The following is a 17,568-nucleotide window of genomic DNA, read 5'->3' on the forward strand; positions in this document are numbered from 1 at the left end:
CTCATAATAGCAAATATTCAACCGCACAATGAGAACTAGAGAACCAAAAATATATTTACTTGCATTGATTAGACAAGTCATCTCACTCTCATCCTAATCAACTCTCTCTGATTAGCACTCCCTGCAACAAAGATGAGCTTTATGACTCAAAAGTAATATGAGTTTTTAGTGCAACCTATTTGGACTAAAGTCTAAAGGATCCACTCCTAGTTGCAGGGACGAAGTGAAAAACCTTCCTTTGGGGGGGCCTATCTTAGGAGTTGGGTCATTGGGATACACATACAATGTGATGAGGGTGAAAACGACATGCTTAGGTTGCAAAAAAAGTCATTGGGATTTTTTGTTTTATTGGTTCAATTGCATAAGTGATCAAATTAAACAGCCAAAACTTTTCAAGTATCAATTCACTAGATTACCTATACCTTCATTTTGAACCAGGATTTTACAAGCTCCTTTTCCCTAACAATATTTTGAAAAATTTTGGTTTGAAATCCTAAAAAATGATGCTGATAATGGAAATTAGAAGCAATATACTACCACAGTTCATTCAAGATTTGGACACAAAATCACTGCAAGATCTATGATTGTCAAACTTAATTCAAAAAATAATGTCCAAGCAGAAGGAATATTCCACTCGCCAGAAGTTCATTGGCTCACTAATTCAAATAATTCCCTCCATGTGCATGTGGATCCCTCCTAGTCAATAATATATTGGTTGATCCAGTATCCCAATGACCCAACTCCTAAACCAAATTATTAAGGTATAATCTAGATTTAATAACCATGTTTGTATGCTTTTCTTATTTCTTAATAAACACTAGAAAATATAAAAAATGATGTCCAAGTAGAAGGAATATTCCACTTGTCAAAAGTCCATTGACTCACTAATCCAAATAACTCCCTCCATGTGCATGTGGACCCCTCTTGACCAATGATATACTAGTTGAACCAATATCCCAATGACCCAACTCCTAAACTAAATTATTAAGGTATAATCTAGATTTAATAATCATATTATGTATGCTTTTCTTATTTCTTAATAAACACTAGAAAATATAAAATAAAGGATGCCATATAATTGCAGCCAAATATTCTCTAAATTATAAATATACTTAGCAAAAATAAAAAAATCTTTGCTAAATAAAATCTTATTACATATCTTAAAATTCTATGTACAAAATCATATCTCAAATTCGAAAGTCATATTCTATGCATATTAAATATCTTACTAGCTGCTTTAATTTTATGAATTACAATATGAGCTAAGACTTAAAACTCTATCTTATCCTCAAGAAAATAAAAAAATAACACCATACCTTGATTTAAAAGTACAATGTCAATCTCATTATACTCTTCATTCTAAAAATAAATCAATAATGTAATGGGCCTATAAGGATAGTTTTGTTCAAAATTAAAAAACTTGTGGGTGAAAATGACATGACCCGGTTGCAAAAAAACTCACTGGGTTTTAGTATTTTACTAACTCATTTACATAAGTAGTCAAATTAAACAACATCGATTTAGGTACTAGGTTGATCGTTTCTCAAAAAAATAAAAATTATTAAGTTCATCGATTCAAATTTTACTAATTATGATTCGTAAATATGACACCAAATTTTTATACATACAATTCAATTAAATAATTAATTATTGAAAATGTGTATTAAGCTCATAATATTAATATTTATTATTGATAAACAAGATCAAAATATTATTCTTCAGAAAAAATAAAAATAGAGAATAAAATTTTTATTTTATTAGTATAAATCTCTACTCTATGATGCTGACATGGGCTTGCCACCTTATGTACACAATAATGATTAAGAACAGGACATCTCTCCCTATCGCAAACCCTAATTCCATCAATTTATCATACACAATCTAATTCGATCAATATGTAAGTATTAAGATTACTTAATTCTCACACGCTTTTTTTATTTATTTAATTTTGTGTGTTAATATTCTGTTTGGTTGCTGAGAAAATTGAAGGAATACGAGGAAAAAAAAGAAGAGCTCATCAATTAAACCAGAGGATACGTTGATGATAGAGCTCTCTGTGTGAGATTTTTTTTTTTTTTGAATTTGATGATGATGGAGATGAATTTTTTTCACAGGTCACAGGAGGTGATAGCGAGGGAAGCGATAAAGCACGCATTGAAGGCTCTGCGGAAGCGGCATTTGCTTGAAGAAGGTGCTCATGCTCCGGCTTTCATCGCGATTTCTAGGCCGATCGCTTCTCAGGTACTCTTATCTCTTGCAAAATTGGTGATTTTTTGGAATTCTGATTTTGTGCTGCTTGTGAACTTTCAAATTGTTGAAAAATGCACTCCAAGTGTTTGTTGAATTGCTAATTAGGGAAAGATAGGATATGTCGATTGTGAAACGCAATGTTAGGCGATCTTAGGTGATATAAACTGCTTAGCTCGTCAAGGGTGAATGCCCCTGGACTACCTGGCCACTGGTCTGGCGAGTGGGGTTAGTTGTCTGTAGGTTTTACTGGCTAGAGGCAAGTCCAAAGGATTCTAAAAAATTGTTCGAATTGCTTTTATTTACAGTCCTAATGTTTTGGGTCGTTGCAACTCACAATGTTACTTTGATGATGGCGCATAAGTTAGTAAGCATAGAAGTTGTTTTCCAATGAAGAAATAAGTTTGTGAATTGCTTGGCTCCACCATAGGCACTATGACATGGCCTAGATGTAGTTTATACCTGATAATAAGTGACCATATTGGGATTGGGTGTGTTTACCCTCCATGGAGGAATTTGGTGCAGCTAGAAATGAATACTTGCCATTATTTTTCTGTGCTCTTGATTTCTATGCAACTTTACATTGCAACTTTATATTGTTTTGGTAATTTTGAATGTTGTGAGTGAGATCCTTGGTGCGTGTTTGTTAAGGGTTCAGAATGGAAAGAGAAAGCAGAAAATTTGGAGTTGGAACTTCAGCAATGTTACAAAGCTCAATCTCGATTGTCTGAGCAACTTGTGGTGGAGGTTGCTGAGTCCAGAGCTTCAAAAGCATCGCTTCAAGAGAAAGAAGAAGGAATCACTAATCTGCAGACAGAGTTGACCCAAACAAGGTTACCTTTTGCACATGTTTTAATGCACTAGACAGATAGTTTGAAATTTTCAGGCTTTTGTGGGAATGGATGATTCCAACTCAGGTATTTGCTGCAGGGATGAATGCTCTCAATTACAGGCAGACCTAGAAGAAAAAATTAAAGCTTTAGAATTGCTTGTGAGTGAGAACCATCAACTTAAAGCAGAACTGGAAGAGATGACTAATAAAGCTAAGAATGCTGAGGCTGAAAATAAGATGTTAGTTGATCGCTGGATGCTGCAGAAGATGAAGGATGCAGAACGACTCAATGAGGTACATCATATTTTTTCCATAATTTGAATCAAAGCATTTAATTGGGTATAAGAATATAGTGTCAAAATTTTTTTTCCCAGTTTTTTTGGAATCTTCTGGTATTAAGAGTAGCACTCCAACAGAAGATTGATTGGGATTTAGAAGGATTGCCTGTGGAAGTGTTTCTTTTTTTTTTTTTTTTTTTTAATATTTGTGTGTGTGAGTTATGCCACTACTTGTAGGAAACTCCATCAAACTGTTATTAGTTTTTTTTTTTGATAAGTAATAAAAAATCATTGATATCAAAAATCAAACTGTTATTAGTTGGAACGTTATATAATTTATTTATACAAATACCTTTGTGTTTACCAATCAAAAAATACTACTGTGTTTGCTTGTACATTTCTGTCATAGCTTGTGAGTGTCTAGGAATCACTAATACCCCCTACTAAAATGAGATTTGTTCAAGTTACATATAGGGGTCCTCTTTCTTATGGATGATTTAGAAAAACCTAACTGCAGGAAGAACAGTTCCTGCACAAACCAGAATATAGTGTTTTTGGAGAACTATGCAAAAACATGTATGTTGAATGTTTAGTGCATTCAATTTGTGGGTAAGATAACTGAAACCTTAATATAAGATGTATTAAATGTTGCCAAGAGCTTTGTAGCTCAGTGGCAATTATTGTTCTCCTTTTTGAGGAGAATCAGGGTTCAACCCCTCCTCCACTTATCGTAACAATCAAATTATAAAAAATAAAAAATAAAAATTACCAAAAGTTATTTTATTGAGGTGTGAGATTGATTGTGTTAAGATAATTGTGGTCCTTGTGGATATTTCTCAAGCTTCACAATGAAGATGTAATTGCCTTTCTCTTGTCATGTGTTTTAGAGGAACATAATCATATCATTTTGTGGGTGCTGCATGATTTAAAAGACATAACCTTCTTCCCAGAAAAGAATATATATGAAAAGCCAATGAACTTTGGCTCAAATGGCACCTCCTTTCCTTGTAGGAGCAAGGTGGAGGGTGTAATTGTAGGTTCAAAACCCACCAAGAGCGTGTGTAACTTACCAATTAAAAACCAAAAGAATGATATATATATACATGCAAGACTGCAAGAGGTTTAGTGAGAATTGGGAAATTTTATGTACTTCCTTTCAGTTTTGGACAAGGGGAGATTTTCTTTTCTTGTTGCTTGTTTTCTGTTTATAACTAAATTTTGGTTTACCTATTTCTTGGTCTCCTGTTATCTTCTTTGTGGGTTCAATTGTATATATTTTGTTACACTTTACATGAGGCTTGCCCTTTAAAAACCACATATTATATATCATAGATGAACACATTTTATAAAGACCGCATATTGGAGCAATTCTATGTAAGCTTCTGATTTGACATATAATATATAGAAACAGATTAATCAGCGGAAGGTTTTGATCTGTTTCCCTTGATTGTAAATGAGTCTTGGTTTATTTATTGCAATCCTGTTATTCATAGTGTATATCTGAATAACCTTAGTTTTCTATGATCTACTAGGCAAATGCAATTTATGAAGAAATGGTTGATCGGCTCAAAGCTAGTGGTTTAGAAAAACTTGCTCAACAACAAGTAGATGGTGTGGTCCGTCGAAATGAAGATGGTGCTGAATTTTTTATGGAGTCAACCATTCCCTCTATATGCAAGCACAGGATCAATGCCCATGAAGGTGGCTGTGCTTCCATATTGTTTGAGTACAATTCTGGCAAGTTGGTCAGTGGAGGGCAGGACAGGACAATCAAGATGTGGGATACAAACACAGGATCACTAAGCCATACTCTCTATGGTTGCCTTGGCTCTGTTCTTGATCTTACCATTACCCATGACAATAGATCTGTCATAGCAGCAAGCAGTTCGAACAACTTGTATGTATGGGATGTCAACTCAGGTCGGGTCCGCCATACTCTCACTGGCCATACTGATAAAGTTTGTGCTGTAGATGTAAGCAAAGTTTCGAGTCGTCATGTTTTGAGTGCAGCTTATGATCGTACCATAAAAGTTTGGGACTTGAATAAAGGTTACTGCATTAACACAATCATTTGTCACAGCAATTGCAATGCTCTTAGCTTCAGCATGGATGGACTAACCATTTGTTCTGGTCACGTTGATGGGAATCTTCGATTATGGGATATTCAGACAGGAAAGCTACTTAGTGAAGTTGCTGCACATTCACTTGCTGTAACATCTATATCTCTGTCTCGGAACGGAAATGTAGTATTGACTAGTGGAAGGGACAACTTGCATAATTTGTTTGATATGCGATCTCTGGAAGTGTGTGGCACGCTTAGAGCGTCTGGAAATAGAGTGGCGTCTAATTGGAGCCGGTCCTGTATCAGTCCAGATGACAACTATGTTGCTGCTGGATCCGCTGATGGTTCTATCTCCATTTGGTCTATATCTAAAGCTGATATAGTGAGCACTCTGAGGGAACACACTTCTCCGGTGCTGTGTTGTTCTTGGAGTGGGCTTGGGAAACCTTTAGCCTCGGCAGACAGGAATGGAATTATATGTACCTGGACATGATGGGTACGCTGTCAATATTTAAATTAGTAACACGGAGACTGGTCAGTTTCAAGATGTTTAGATCTCTTATCTACATTTTCATATACTGTATATTAGTTAAAATTAGGTGTGGGATTGGTGTAGATATTGAATTTTAAAGAATTGTACATTGTGATTATCCCTCCTACAAAAAAAGAACCAAAAAAAAAAAAAAATGAAGATTGGCTAATACCTAATCACGGATTTAGAAACTTCCACTTCCAATTCTCGCAGTCTTGTACTGCTTATGTATCACTTGAATGTTGAAACCATAGTGGGTAAGCATGGTTAGAGAAGATATTTAGATCATGCAGCAATTCCCAAGTCTCAGCTGCACTTCTGCTTTTTACTGCACAATTTACATACTGACCTCCTTGCTGCAGGTGAGAATGATGATACCATAACCCCACCAGGTCCTGGGCTCCCAGCTTAACCGCCATTTAGAGTGAGTTTGGAAGTTTGGAGGGAGAGGAGTAGAGAATATGAGGGGAAAGAAGGAAGGAGGGGAGGAGAATGGTTATCATTTGAATTTATTTATTTATTTATTTTTTTTTTTTTTTTTGTGTGTGTGTGTGTGTGTGTGTGTGTGTGTGTGTGTGTGTGTGTGTGTGTGTGGATGTTTTAAGAATGTAAATGGGAAGGAGAGAAAATGATAAGATGTCATTCAAATCGATTGTTATATCCCTCTTTTATGCCATTTAACGGAATAAATATAAATTAACATCATAAGGGTAAAATTGATAATTTAAAATAAATTAATACAAGTGGGAACCCCTACTACTCTAAAATTCCTAATTTGAAGGAACTAAAAATGAGGGGTGTGGATGATAATTTAAATGGAGAGTAACATAAGAAATTCAAGATTTTTTTAGTCGTTTTAAGTCATCCAGGAGAGTTCAGAATAAACAGTTCACATTTTGGGGGAGATGAATGTCCTATTCCAAAGTAGATGGGAGGTAGGTGCCATAATTGAAAACCTTAGGAGAGGCTAATGCAATTTTTCCTATCTATATCTATAAAATATTTAAAAGTCGAAACATTGCTTTTAATATTTTTATGCTCTTATTGAGGCACATTATCGACTGCATCACCATTTTTTTTGTTATTGATTTGTTCCATTTTTTTTATAATATTAAATATATTAACCAATTGACTTAACATTTTCATTTTGGACAGTTTTTTTTAATAATATTTTGGACTGTTTTAACTTTACATTTAATTTGCATTTATACATTCATCTATTTTTAATTTAGAAAGAGTTCTTTTCACACCTTTCTTTTTATTGGTTACTCTTACTTCAATCCATTTAGTCTAGTTTGGTCTAGTCCGGTTTACTTGGTTCAATTCAGTCCACTTAGGTCCATTTCAATCCATTCACTGAGTTAATTAGTCCATTTCAGTCTAAATCAGTTCATTTCAGTCCATTTGGTCCAATCCACCTCGGTCAATTTGGTTTACTTTGGTACACTTCGGTATAATTCTGTCTACTTTTGGTTCATTTCGATGCACTTTCTTAAGAATAGGAAAATATACATTTAAGTTAAAAGTACTTGTAATGGTGGCAAAAAGAAAGGCCCAAGCCCACTAAGAACAATGGTGCCTTGTCCTACAAATCTTGCTCCAAATAATAAATTTTTAAGAGAGTGGGTCTTAAACCCAAGTGCAATATAAAGATAGGTCCAAGTCTAAGACTATTGAATTCAGAATAACAGGTAAACGAATGTAGGACAACAGTTGAGGATAATACCCTCCTCAGGCAAGTTCGAGTATAAATCTTTTATTAATAACTTAAGCTCAAATTCTCTTACAAGGTTCTCCTTAGTTCTCTCCCCAGTTTTCTCTTTCTTGGAAAATGTTCGTCTCCTTTTTCTAGGGGGTTCCCTTTCTTCAATAGTTTCTTCCCTGGCATCCTAGCCCTCCATCTGTACGTTTCAAGTGATCCTTCAGGATACTTGTCCCATCAGGACCATTCTGGAGGTGGTAGAGATAGTTGCTAGCTGTGATGTTACTATTCAGATGTCATTTCCTTATTAATGTGGTTGATTAGGTTGGTGCAGAGTATTGAATGCGGAGGTGGGAGGTGTCTTCTTCAGGAAAATTCCTCCCACCATCCTCGCAGGTCTCGTCCTCTCTTGTTGATGTCCTTTTCTTTATCCTCGGGCTTCAATAAGATGTTAGTCATCCCTTTGCTCTCTTGTTCTCCTTGGGTGGGTGGAGTCCCTTTTGCCTATTTTTCTTTATTTAGATTGGACGCCTTCGCCTTCGGATTAGGTTCCTCGGTCTTTGGCTCCCTCACAGTACCTATTCTAAATCGGAATTTATTAAAATATATATATGACAAAAAGTAGTATTATTATTTTTAATTGTTTAGTTTAATGATTTGTGGTATTTTTTTTTCCTTTTTCCCCTTAGCTAATATTAGTAGTTTAGTTTTTGAATAAATTATACAACTTTAGTGTTTTGATAAGATATAATTTGAATTTGAAGACCAATTGAGGATTATTATTATTATTATTATTTTTAAAGGGTTAAGAAATTTGAAGATTTATGACACTAAAGTTAATAAATAAAAGGAGGGAGATGACAAGTTTTGCTTTTAGTTTCTTTTTAAGTTCTACTGATGCCAAGCACATAAAAAAAAAATTCTCTTTTGTTAATAATACTAGTATTAAGTATTAACCAAGATACTAAGTGTAAGTTTGGATCCAGAGTTATGCGTTTTGCTTTTTTTTTTTTTTTTTTTTTTTTTTTTTTTTTTTTTTTTTCTACACGCGTTTCAGGGGACAAGCGGAACAGTAGAGTACTATTCAGTACTGTTTGGCCCCTTTTTTTGACTTTTCTGTCAATCAGTGGGTCCGTGCACTGTTCACGGGCCCACAAATTTCATTTTTTATCAATTTTTTCATTAAATATAGGTCCCACTGTACTATTTACACATTTAAAAATTATTTTGCTACAGTGTTTTAAGTTTTCAGTTTCAGCAAAATAAGTTCTATCCAAACAGACCCTAAATATGTTATTGAGGATATGTTTCAAGCGGAGGGAGATAATAGAAAAGAGAGAACTTCACCTATTCTCTCCTTGCCCTTCCCACCATATCTTCCCCATCTAAATATTGGGTTTTGTTAGACTTCTATTAAGGTTCCTAAGAAATAATTTTTTATTATTTTTATTTATCTATATTATAAAATTCACAGAACTTAAACTCTGTGGTGACCTTAAATTCTATTTTTAGCAGTCAACAGACCAAAGCGAGTAATAATATCCATAATCTTTTTGTCATTTGTAATATCAAGATTCTAGAGTTCAAATTCAAAATCCTTGGTAGACTAGCTTTCTTCAAAGTCTTTTGCTACATTTGTCATGACATGTACCCAGTGTTCCAGTCTTGGACATTCGTCTCTAAATTGTATAGAATGAAAAGAAGCATTCTATAACAATGAAGATGCTATCACTTTAGAAACATGATAATATAAATAAACCTCAAGCCTCATTTTCTTTCAATGATAAAAAATAAAGAGGTTAGAGTTCTTTCATTGACAATCAAGGATAACGATCCCAACATTTCTCACCCTACAATCCATAACACAACCAATGGAAATTCAAAATAAAAATCCTGAAACCATAAATGAAACACAAAATAATTTCCTCATCTTTCCTTTGTTGCTTTTTTTGGTCCCCTTCCCCAAGAACAAATTCAGTGCACAAATTTTACAAAGAATAGGTCTACCCAGCTCGAATCCTATCCAACCAGTCAACACTCTTTCGTGCCTTTTGTAGCTGTTGATCAATGCTTCTCCTAGATTTCTCATGGTATTCCACACTTCTCCGTGACCTTTCCATTTGGTCATATGAGATTCCTAACTTATCTAACTTGTCAATGTTATGAAACTTGTAGTCATGAATTTTCAGTTTTTCAGACTTATCTATGCTCTTCCTAGGTGTTTCTCTCCAGTCAGAACTCTTCCTAGGAGCCTCAAAAAAATCAGTACTCCGTCTGGACTTCTCCGATCGGTCTGTGCTGCTCCTTGAACCATTCCTTCGTGAAGGTGACTTTTCCACTGACAATATGAACTTCTTTAGATGCCTAAGATATTCTGGATAAAGTTCCAAATCACAGTGGTTTCCTCCTTTGAGCCACAAAGGTTCATACTTCTCCTGACACATTTGCCAAAGCTGCTTGCCATGAGAACAGTCGACAACTTCATCAGCAGTTCCCTGAATGACAAGGGTAAGATACCAAATCAGATAATTTAATACTTAATTCAGAGATTGTGCTAAGTATAACTAGAAATAACTAGAGAGAATACGCATGTGTAATGCAAGATTGACTCATCCCATGACCATGGACCAAGACAAACATTGTCAAGAACAGCAGCTGCTAGAACTCCATATAGCAGTGCCACAAAACAAAAACAAAAACAAGAAAAACTTAACTTTATTTTTTAACTTCTGATCAACGATACTCTCCCAGATTTAAATTTTTATTTTATGTGCCATATTTGACCAAGACCTCAACTTTATGGGGGTGTTTTTGTTCCACACATAGCATATAAGAAAATATTGTTTAAACCTCAAATTACCTTGAGGAACTTAAAGAAAAGATTTGGAAACGTTCTTTAATAGAAGGTGTACATGCAAGTAACATTTAAAACCATAAATGTCTGGTGAGCAACTTAGTTCACCTGTTTGTTAATTTGATGAACAACTCAGATGTAAAAAGGTACTTGGATCACAACAAGTTGGCATTTGCCACAAATGACGAAAGATCTTTTTTTAGCTCTATTTAAAACTATATCCTCTATTAGGCCAATGATCTCTAGCTCAAATTGCGCCTCCAACCCCTCCCCCCCTCTCTCTCTCTCTCTAAAAAGGGGATGGAGAGTGAGGTTGTGGGTTCAAAATTCATTGGGTGTGCACATGTAACTTGCCAATTAAAAAAAAAAAAAAAACCTCATATCTTCTATGAAATCACAAACTGCCATGTCTTCTTCCATTGCTAATTTTCTAGCCGTCCTCTTTCCTTAGATGCCTCCTACAACAACAATAGACAAAGCCTTAGTCCCAAATTTTTGGGGTTGGCTATGGATCCTCGACAGATTAGTTAGGGTTAGTTATGTGTATTCTTTTCCTCCATTATACTCTATCTAAAATCATAGTCTCTATTACTCCCTTAATTGACATGTCCTTAGATGCCTCCTACTTAATATAAATTTAACCTCTTTGCTAGTATACGCTTTAAGTCTTTGTTGACAAATTATCTCCTTGTCATAATTGTCACTACCTCAACCTCTTTTCTAGGATACACCAGCCTGTTTCTTAATTGCCAGGCATTCAACAACTCTAAACTTCTAATTAGTCTCTTACTATTGGATAAGGCAGAATGCAGATATTAGATTAGAAACTACACAGCATCCCATACCATAAAATTTTCACTCCTCTTAAATTGAAGCTAGTTGATGTCGTGAGCAACAATATAAACCAAATTTAAAAAGGTGATAGGAACATATTTTATGAATAATGGTAACTAGGTTTATGCTCCATTTCTACTTTATTCACCTCAACAAAGCCCTATTTTAATTACTGGAGGTCAACTACACATTCTATAATAATCTTGCTGCAACAGATTCTGCTCAATCCTTACTGTAGACGTAAACCTTTATCTCTTATCTCTAGTCCTTTAGGTGCCTTACATAAATAACAGTTTCATCCATTGCTCTTACTTGCATGTGATACATGAGCGTCTGGTATTCAACCACCATCTCTGGCTTCTTACAGAAGCACATATTCTATCCTTACTTCTTTTGCCACTCATTCTTCAACATTTCCATTTTCAGGAAATTACCTGAGTCTCCAAATTTTCTATCACACTTATTTTGACATTATTTTCTGCAACAGTTTGATTCTAAAGTTTTTATAATACTAAATGGTATCATTTTATTTCTAGTATAAGCCCAACTACCCCCAAGAATGACTACATGGGTTGTTACAATTGCATGATACTGCATTAATGTAGTCAACTAAAGAAACAATAAATAGAACCAGCATGTAACCAAAATTCGATAACGGTAACACTCCTATATTACACTATTGGCAAACAAGATATTAAATTCTGGACACTTACATATTCTATCCTTACTTCTTTTGCCACTCATTCTTCAACATTTCCATTTTCAGGAAATTACCTGAGTCTCCAAATTTTCTATCACACTTATTTTGACATTATTTTCTGCAACAATTTGATTCTAAAGTTTTTATAAGACTAAATGGTATCATTTTATTTCTAGTATAAGCCCAACTACCCCCAAGAATGACTACATGGGTTGTTACAATTGCATGATACTGCATTAATGTAGTCAACTAAAGAAACAATAAATAGAAGCAGCATTTAACCAAAATTAGATAATGGTAACACTCCTATATTACACTATTGGCAAACAAGATATTAAATTCTGGACACTTACGTGAATTACCAGTACAGGACACTTTACCAAAGGAATTTTGTCAATATTCTGCACAAAAACAAAGTAAATTAATATTCAGACACAGAACAAACACAATATTTTTGGATTTAACAATCTTTGACAGTGTTATAGATCAATAAACAAGAATTCGACCTTATAGATGTCAAACCAGTATGTGCGCTTCACAGGATACATGACTCTTAAGCCTGATAGAATAGGGCTATGAAGAACAACAGCTCTTAGTTTAGGTAAACGGGCAGCAAGATCCAAAGTAGGGCCACTTCCAACAGATTGGCCATACAGAATTATATCTCCTTGCTTAGTACCATAGTTCTCTTCTAGACACTTGTATGCTGCCTCAATGTCTGCATAAGTATTTTGCTCACTTGGCTGCAGAAAGGTTCACATATGAGATTCAGGGTGCTATTGTGTAGCATTTTTTAATTGTAGAACTATAAAAGGAAATTAATATTGCCTTAATTTTTTTATACTGTGGTTACCTTTCCTGATGACTGCCCGTAGCCAGAATAGTCATACCTGCATAAATTTAATAAGGTGATTGAGAGTATATTCAATACATGAGGCTCAAGTGGAAAGTCAGTTGCCTCTTATCTAGATAACTCTACAATAAGAGAGCCATCATATAATAAAATGGGCACTGTAATCTATGGTTTAATGCTGCCAAGGAATATCTTGTGGTGTTCAGCCTTAGAACAAAGGCTCACGCATATGACAAGCAAATATAATCTTCAATAAATAATAATCATAATTCTTATTGAAACAAGGAAACATTTTTCTGAAGTATAGGCAAGTGAAGCTCCTTTTAGGCTTGTTTTTGCTACTTTGCTTCCATATGTAAAAAAGTTTTCTTTGCCACATAACCAAAAGAGATTCTTTTCTTCTGCTTCCAACAAAAATCCTTTTTTTCTTTATTCCTTTTTTTTTTGGGGGGGTGGGTGGGGGGTGGGGTGAATTCAGGAGGGTGCAGGTAAAAGAATCCTACTCAAAAGGGGAAAAAAGTAGTAAAGTCATTCTAAATTACTAAGGCATAATTAGTGTACAAATGCACACGAGTAAGTATTTAGAAGCTAAATTTTTGTGCAATCAATGTCACAGATAAAATAAGCGGCACGGTTGGTGAAATATCACACATTCTGATCCCACATGGTGCTTAAGTTTAATTACTAAAACAAAAATAAATAAATTAATTAAATTTGAAGGGGCAAAACTTGATTTTGTAATCTATCATTAAAATAAATTAATGTACTAGTCCTAACCATGCATTGATGCATTCACCAACATTTATTTAAATCCATCTATAAAACTTTTTTCTTTTCTCATTACACCTGGACCAAAAAGTCAACCACAAATAGAAATTAATGTACTGGTCTCAACCATGCATAGGTGCATTCACCAACTTCTTTAAATTCATATAACACTTAATTTTTCTCCCACTAAAACCCTGGACCAAAAGTATACCAGAAAAACAAATCGTTGTACTAGTCTCAACCATGCAGATGCATTCACCAGCCAATTTGGTAACTGTTGTGGAATCAATTGATTAAGCTTAGCAGGGTAATAGAAATTCATATGATTCTCCATATCCACTACCAATGTCTATTTAATTGGGTGAAGAATGAAAACAACCTAAAAATAACATTAGATGTGTAAGAATTCAAATCTATACGGATAACAAATGAACAAAATCTATGTGTGTGCATTCTTTTTTCCCATCGGATGCAAGATTCAGACCTAAGAACCAACCCAACCCAGCCACCCTACATCCCAATCTACTTGAATTCCTTATTTCATCTAATTTATCACCAAGTTTTCAATGAACAAAGTTTCACTCTAAACTAGTTTGGAGAGAAACTCTACAAACTCCTCATATATTTTTATATTGAGTGTGAATTTTGAAAATCTAACCGTTAGATTGTATATTCTTATTATATTCTTCATGCATATAAAATTTCAAGAAAATTAAACATCAATTGCTGTCTCATCAAACAAATGTTAAAATTTCGAATTTTTATGATCTAAAATTGTGTATAAAAAATGTTTATTAATTAAATAGTAAATAATATCTAATTTGAACGAAATTTGATATATATATTAAGAAAATAAAAATCAATGAAATTTAACGTTAGATTTTCAAAATTAACACGTATACGAAGAATTTTGAAAACTTCCCTCTAAACCACTATCTCCCATTACTTTTACCCAAAGAAACTTTAAATTCCCACATAAACACAAAAAAGGGTATCTAAAAGTCATCTTAGTTTCACCAATTCACACACAAAAACATGACCAAATTTCACATGTGTGAACAAAATCTTCCAAAATGGACAAAAGGGTAGAGAGAGAAGAGGTACCCAAAGAGATTGACACGCAAATGGACGCTGAGTTCGACGAAAAGCTCGTACATTTGGCCAATATCAGCTGCATTTCCATGAGAGTAAAGGAGGGTAGAGGTGGCCATGGGGTGCCGAATATAAACGGCAACGATCTCAGTGCCACGACGCGTTGGAAGCCTCAGAACCTCGATGTTTTCACGGCGAGGGAAAGAGTCCAAGACCAAAAGGCCAGTGGCATTATCTGTAATTAGCTTGTAGGAAGGTGGGTTTGGAGGAAAGAAAGCAAATTTTGCAGCCATTGATGAAGTCATCCCACCCATTATTCTCTCTCTCTCTCTCAATCTCTTTGTATGTCACTGACTGAAGCAAGTACTGCAAAACTGTGTTTTTGGTTATAAGATGAGAGAACAAGAGAGAGAATTCTCAGAAGGAAATTGACATTCCTTGGAATTTTGTCAAGTTTTCTTGTGCTTGGTGTTTGCACAGTGAAAAGAGACAAGAAGAGTCAATGAGAAGTGTGCGTAAGAGAGATTTGTGGGGAAAGTGTGTGGGACTGTTCTCTCTCTCCTATTCTTTAGTTTTTTTTTTTTTGAGAAACAATCATATAATGTACCCACTTGGTCTCATGTAGTTGTCCATTACACTATGAACATGCTCCACGTGTCATATCACTTTCCCTTTTTTTTTTCTTTTCCCTCCCTAATTTGTTGAACTAAAGATGAATAATGAATATCACTGCTAATATAAATTTTTACTATGGATGAGTTATAAAGTTGTTTTAGATTGTTATCTAGATGGACCACTTATGATATTTTATCGTCTCCATTTATAACTTATCACCCTAGTGTTTGAGAACAAAATTATGACTATAGACTTATTGGAAAAAAAAAGAAAAAAAAGAAAAAGAAACCCACCACCAATCTAGTTCAAAAGTGGCATGTAAGGATGCTAACAAGAAAGGGTGGGATTAGGTGATGGGTCTATTTCGTCCTTTTAAGAATTGAAGCAAGACAAATTGGGATAATGAGAACTTTTCATATGCGTCTAAGGTATGAGACATCTCTCTCACTGAATTTTAATACTAAGTATGCAATTTTTTCAAAACATTTTTCACAATGAAAGGTTGGTTGTGAGTGGTGGTAAAAAGTTGTGGGTTTGCCACTACTTATAATTGACCATTTTAATAATTTTGAAAATTTTGTGTAAATAATACTAATAGTATTGTTTTGCCATCTCTAATGAAGTAACTTTTCTAGAAAATAAAAAGAAGCGACTTTAGTATAAATGAAATAAAGATGAAAAAAGAAAAGATAGGGACAATGGTAAGACTTAAAGAGTGTCAAGAGAAAGATGAGTGTTCTTAATAGGTTAACAGAACGTCCCTTAAAAAATAAAAATAAAAACAGAACATGTAACCAAAAACAAAAATTAGGATTATGTATAAAAAATTAAATAATATATACACAGCAAAGAAATAGTCAAAACCTGTTCCCATTCCATTCTTATTCAAGACTAGGAAAATCTATAGAGAATGGAGCAGGATAGGAAGATATGAAATAGTGTTAATTTCTTTTTCTTTCTTTGTTTTTCCTGTGTCTTTAATGTATTTTAGTTATGAGCTAACTCGAGTAGATCTCTTGCATTCATGCCCCACTATATTTTTGTTTTATTATTTTTGACCATAACTAAAATACAAATAAATGAAAGAATCCTCCTTTTTTTTAAAAACTTGGACATATTTGGCTGTTGTTAACCCAAAAATTTTCACTATTATAGGGGCACCATTTATTTATAACGCCTGTGACAGTTTTATTACAGAAAGTTTTGTTAAATTTATATCCTTAAGTAGTAAGTAGTAAGGCGATAATTATCGTCACAATAAAGCTTCAATGGAATTTTTAAATGCAAGAATGAAAATCCATGATTAAATCTTATCTTGTAAGTTGTAACTGAGTTTATGGTACCTTATCATTAAAATTCTAAATAACACAACATTATATACCTTCAAAAATGTGTATATTTGGTTCAAAACTTAATTTAATTAAATTCGTGGAACTTTTGTCTTTTAATATTGGCAAAACAGAAAATAGAAAATAACAATCAACAAGAGAAGATAAAAATATATGGATGAATTCCTTTTGGGGCCTTTTCTTATATAATATTTTTTGAAAACTAACAAATAAAAATTCCATAGAATTATTTTATGGAATTGAATAGGGGAAAAATTTACTTCCAAATCAGTTTAAATGAATCTTCCTTCAACCCATTACATGGCGGTTGAAAAAATCATCCATATATACTTTTTAGTTTTTAGTCACATGCATGACTTTTTTTTTTTTTCAAAAACCATAATGAATCATATGACCTTTTTAATAAGTCTTGTAAACTTGTTAAAATAATACACCTTAATAATCATATCAATTGTCATGTAGTGGATTAGAGAAAAATTCCTGCAAACTAATTTGGAGGAAATATTTGTCAATTGAATAGAGTGATCTTAAAGGACAGAGCTAGAGAGAGAGAGATTTTTTTTTTGGTGAAGAATCAAGTTGAACTGACTTTTATTGAAAAAACTAAAGCAGATCACGAATTACAAAAGGAAGGACATCAAGTGGAACCTCTTTCAAGCCACATGTGAAAATATCCTACAAAGTTTTCCTTTTTTGCTAAAACATGAGCAACAATATTGCCCTTGCGTTTAATACGAGTGCCTTTAGCTCTTCCAAAAGGCTGACATACTTTGCAACCTTTAATTACCTCACCATACTTAGCTAGAACTTCTTCTGCACAGCAGCTGATTAATAATGGTTTGAGCATCAC

At 33.9% G+C, this 17,568-nt stretch overlaps 2 protein-coding genes across 3 annotated transcripts; one reads left to right on the forward strand and one right to left on the reverse strand.

The window, feature by feature from the left end:
* The first annotated feature begins 1,787 nt into the window (after positions 1-1,787).
* Positions 1,788-6,106, forward strand: LOC115963581 (autophagy-related protein 16). Of its 2 annotated transcripts, XM_031082640.1 has the most exons (5): positions 1,788-1,897; positions 2,115-2,241; positions 2,899-3,080; positions 3,178-3,373; positions 4,890-6,106. In XM_031082640.1, coding segments are annotated over exons 1-5 (1,530 nt in total). In that variant the 5' UTR covers positions 1,788-1,895; the 3' UTR covers positions 5,913-6,106. The 2 variants fall into 2 exon arrangements, with proteins under 2 accessions (XP_030938500.1, XP_030938499.1); XM_031082639.1 differs by lacking the exon at positions 1,788-1,897 and having other exon boundaries at positions 1,940-2,241.
* Positions 6,107-9,403: 3,297 nt separating this feature from the next.
* Positions 9,404-15,327, reverse strand: LOC115963583 (alpha/beta hydrolase domain-containing protein 17B-like). Its single transcript, XM_031082641.1, has 5 exons — positions 14,767-15,327; positions 12,895-12,931; positions 12,548-12,784; positions 12,395-12,442; positions 9,404-10,148 (listed from the first exon to the last, which is right to left on the reverse strand). The coding sequence occupies exons 1-5, from the start codon at positions 15,066-15,068 to the stop codon at positions 9,657-9,659; spliced, it is 1,116 nt and encodes a 371-aa protein (XP_030938501.1). The 5' UTR covers positions 15,069-15,327; the 3' UTR covers positions 9,404-9,656.
* Positions 15,328-17,568: the final 2,241 nt, after the last annotated feature.

The sequence above is a fragment of the Quercus lobata genome, chromosome 10 (assembly GCF_001633185.2).
Source record: "Quercus lobata isolate SW786 chromosome 10, ValleyOak3.0 Primary Assembly, whole genome shotgun sequence".
Taxonomy (NCBI): Eukaryota; Viridiplantae; Streptophyta; class Magnoliopsida; order Fagales; family Fagaceae; genus Quercus; species Quercus lobata.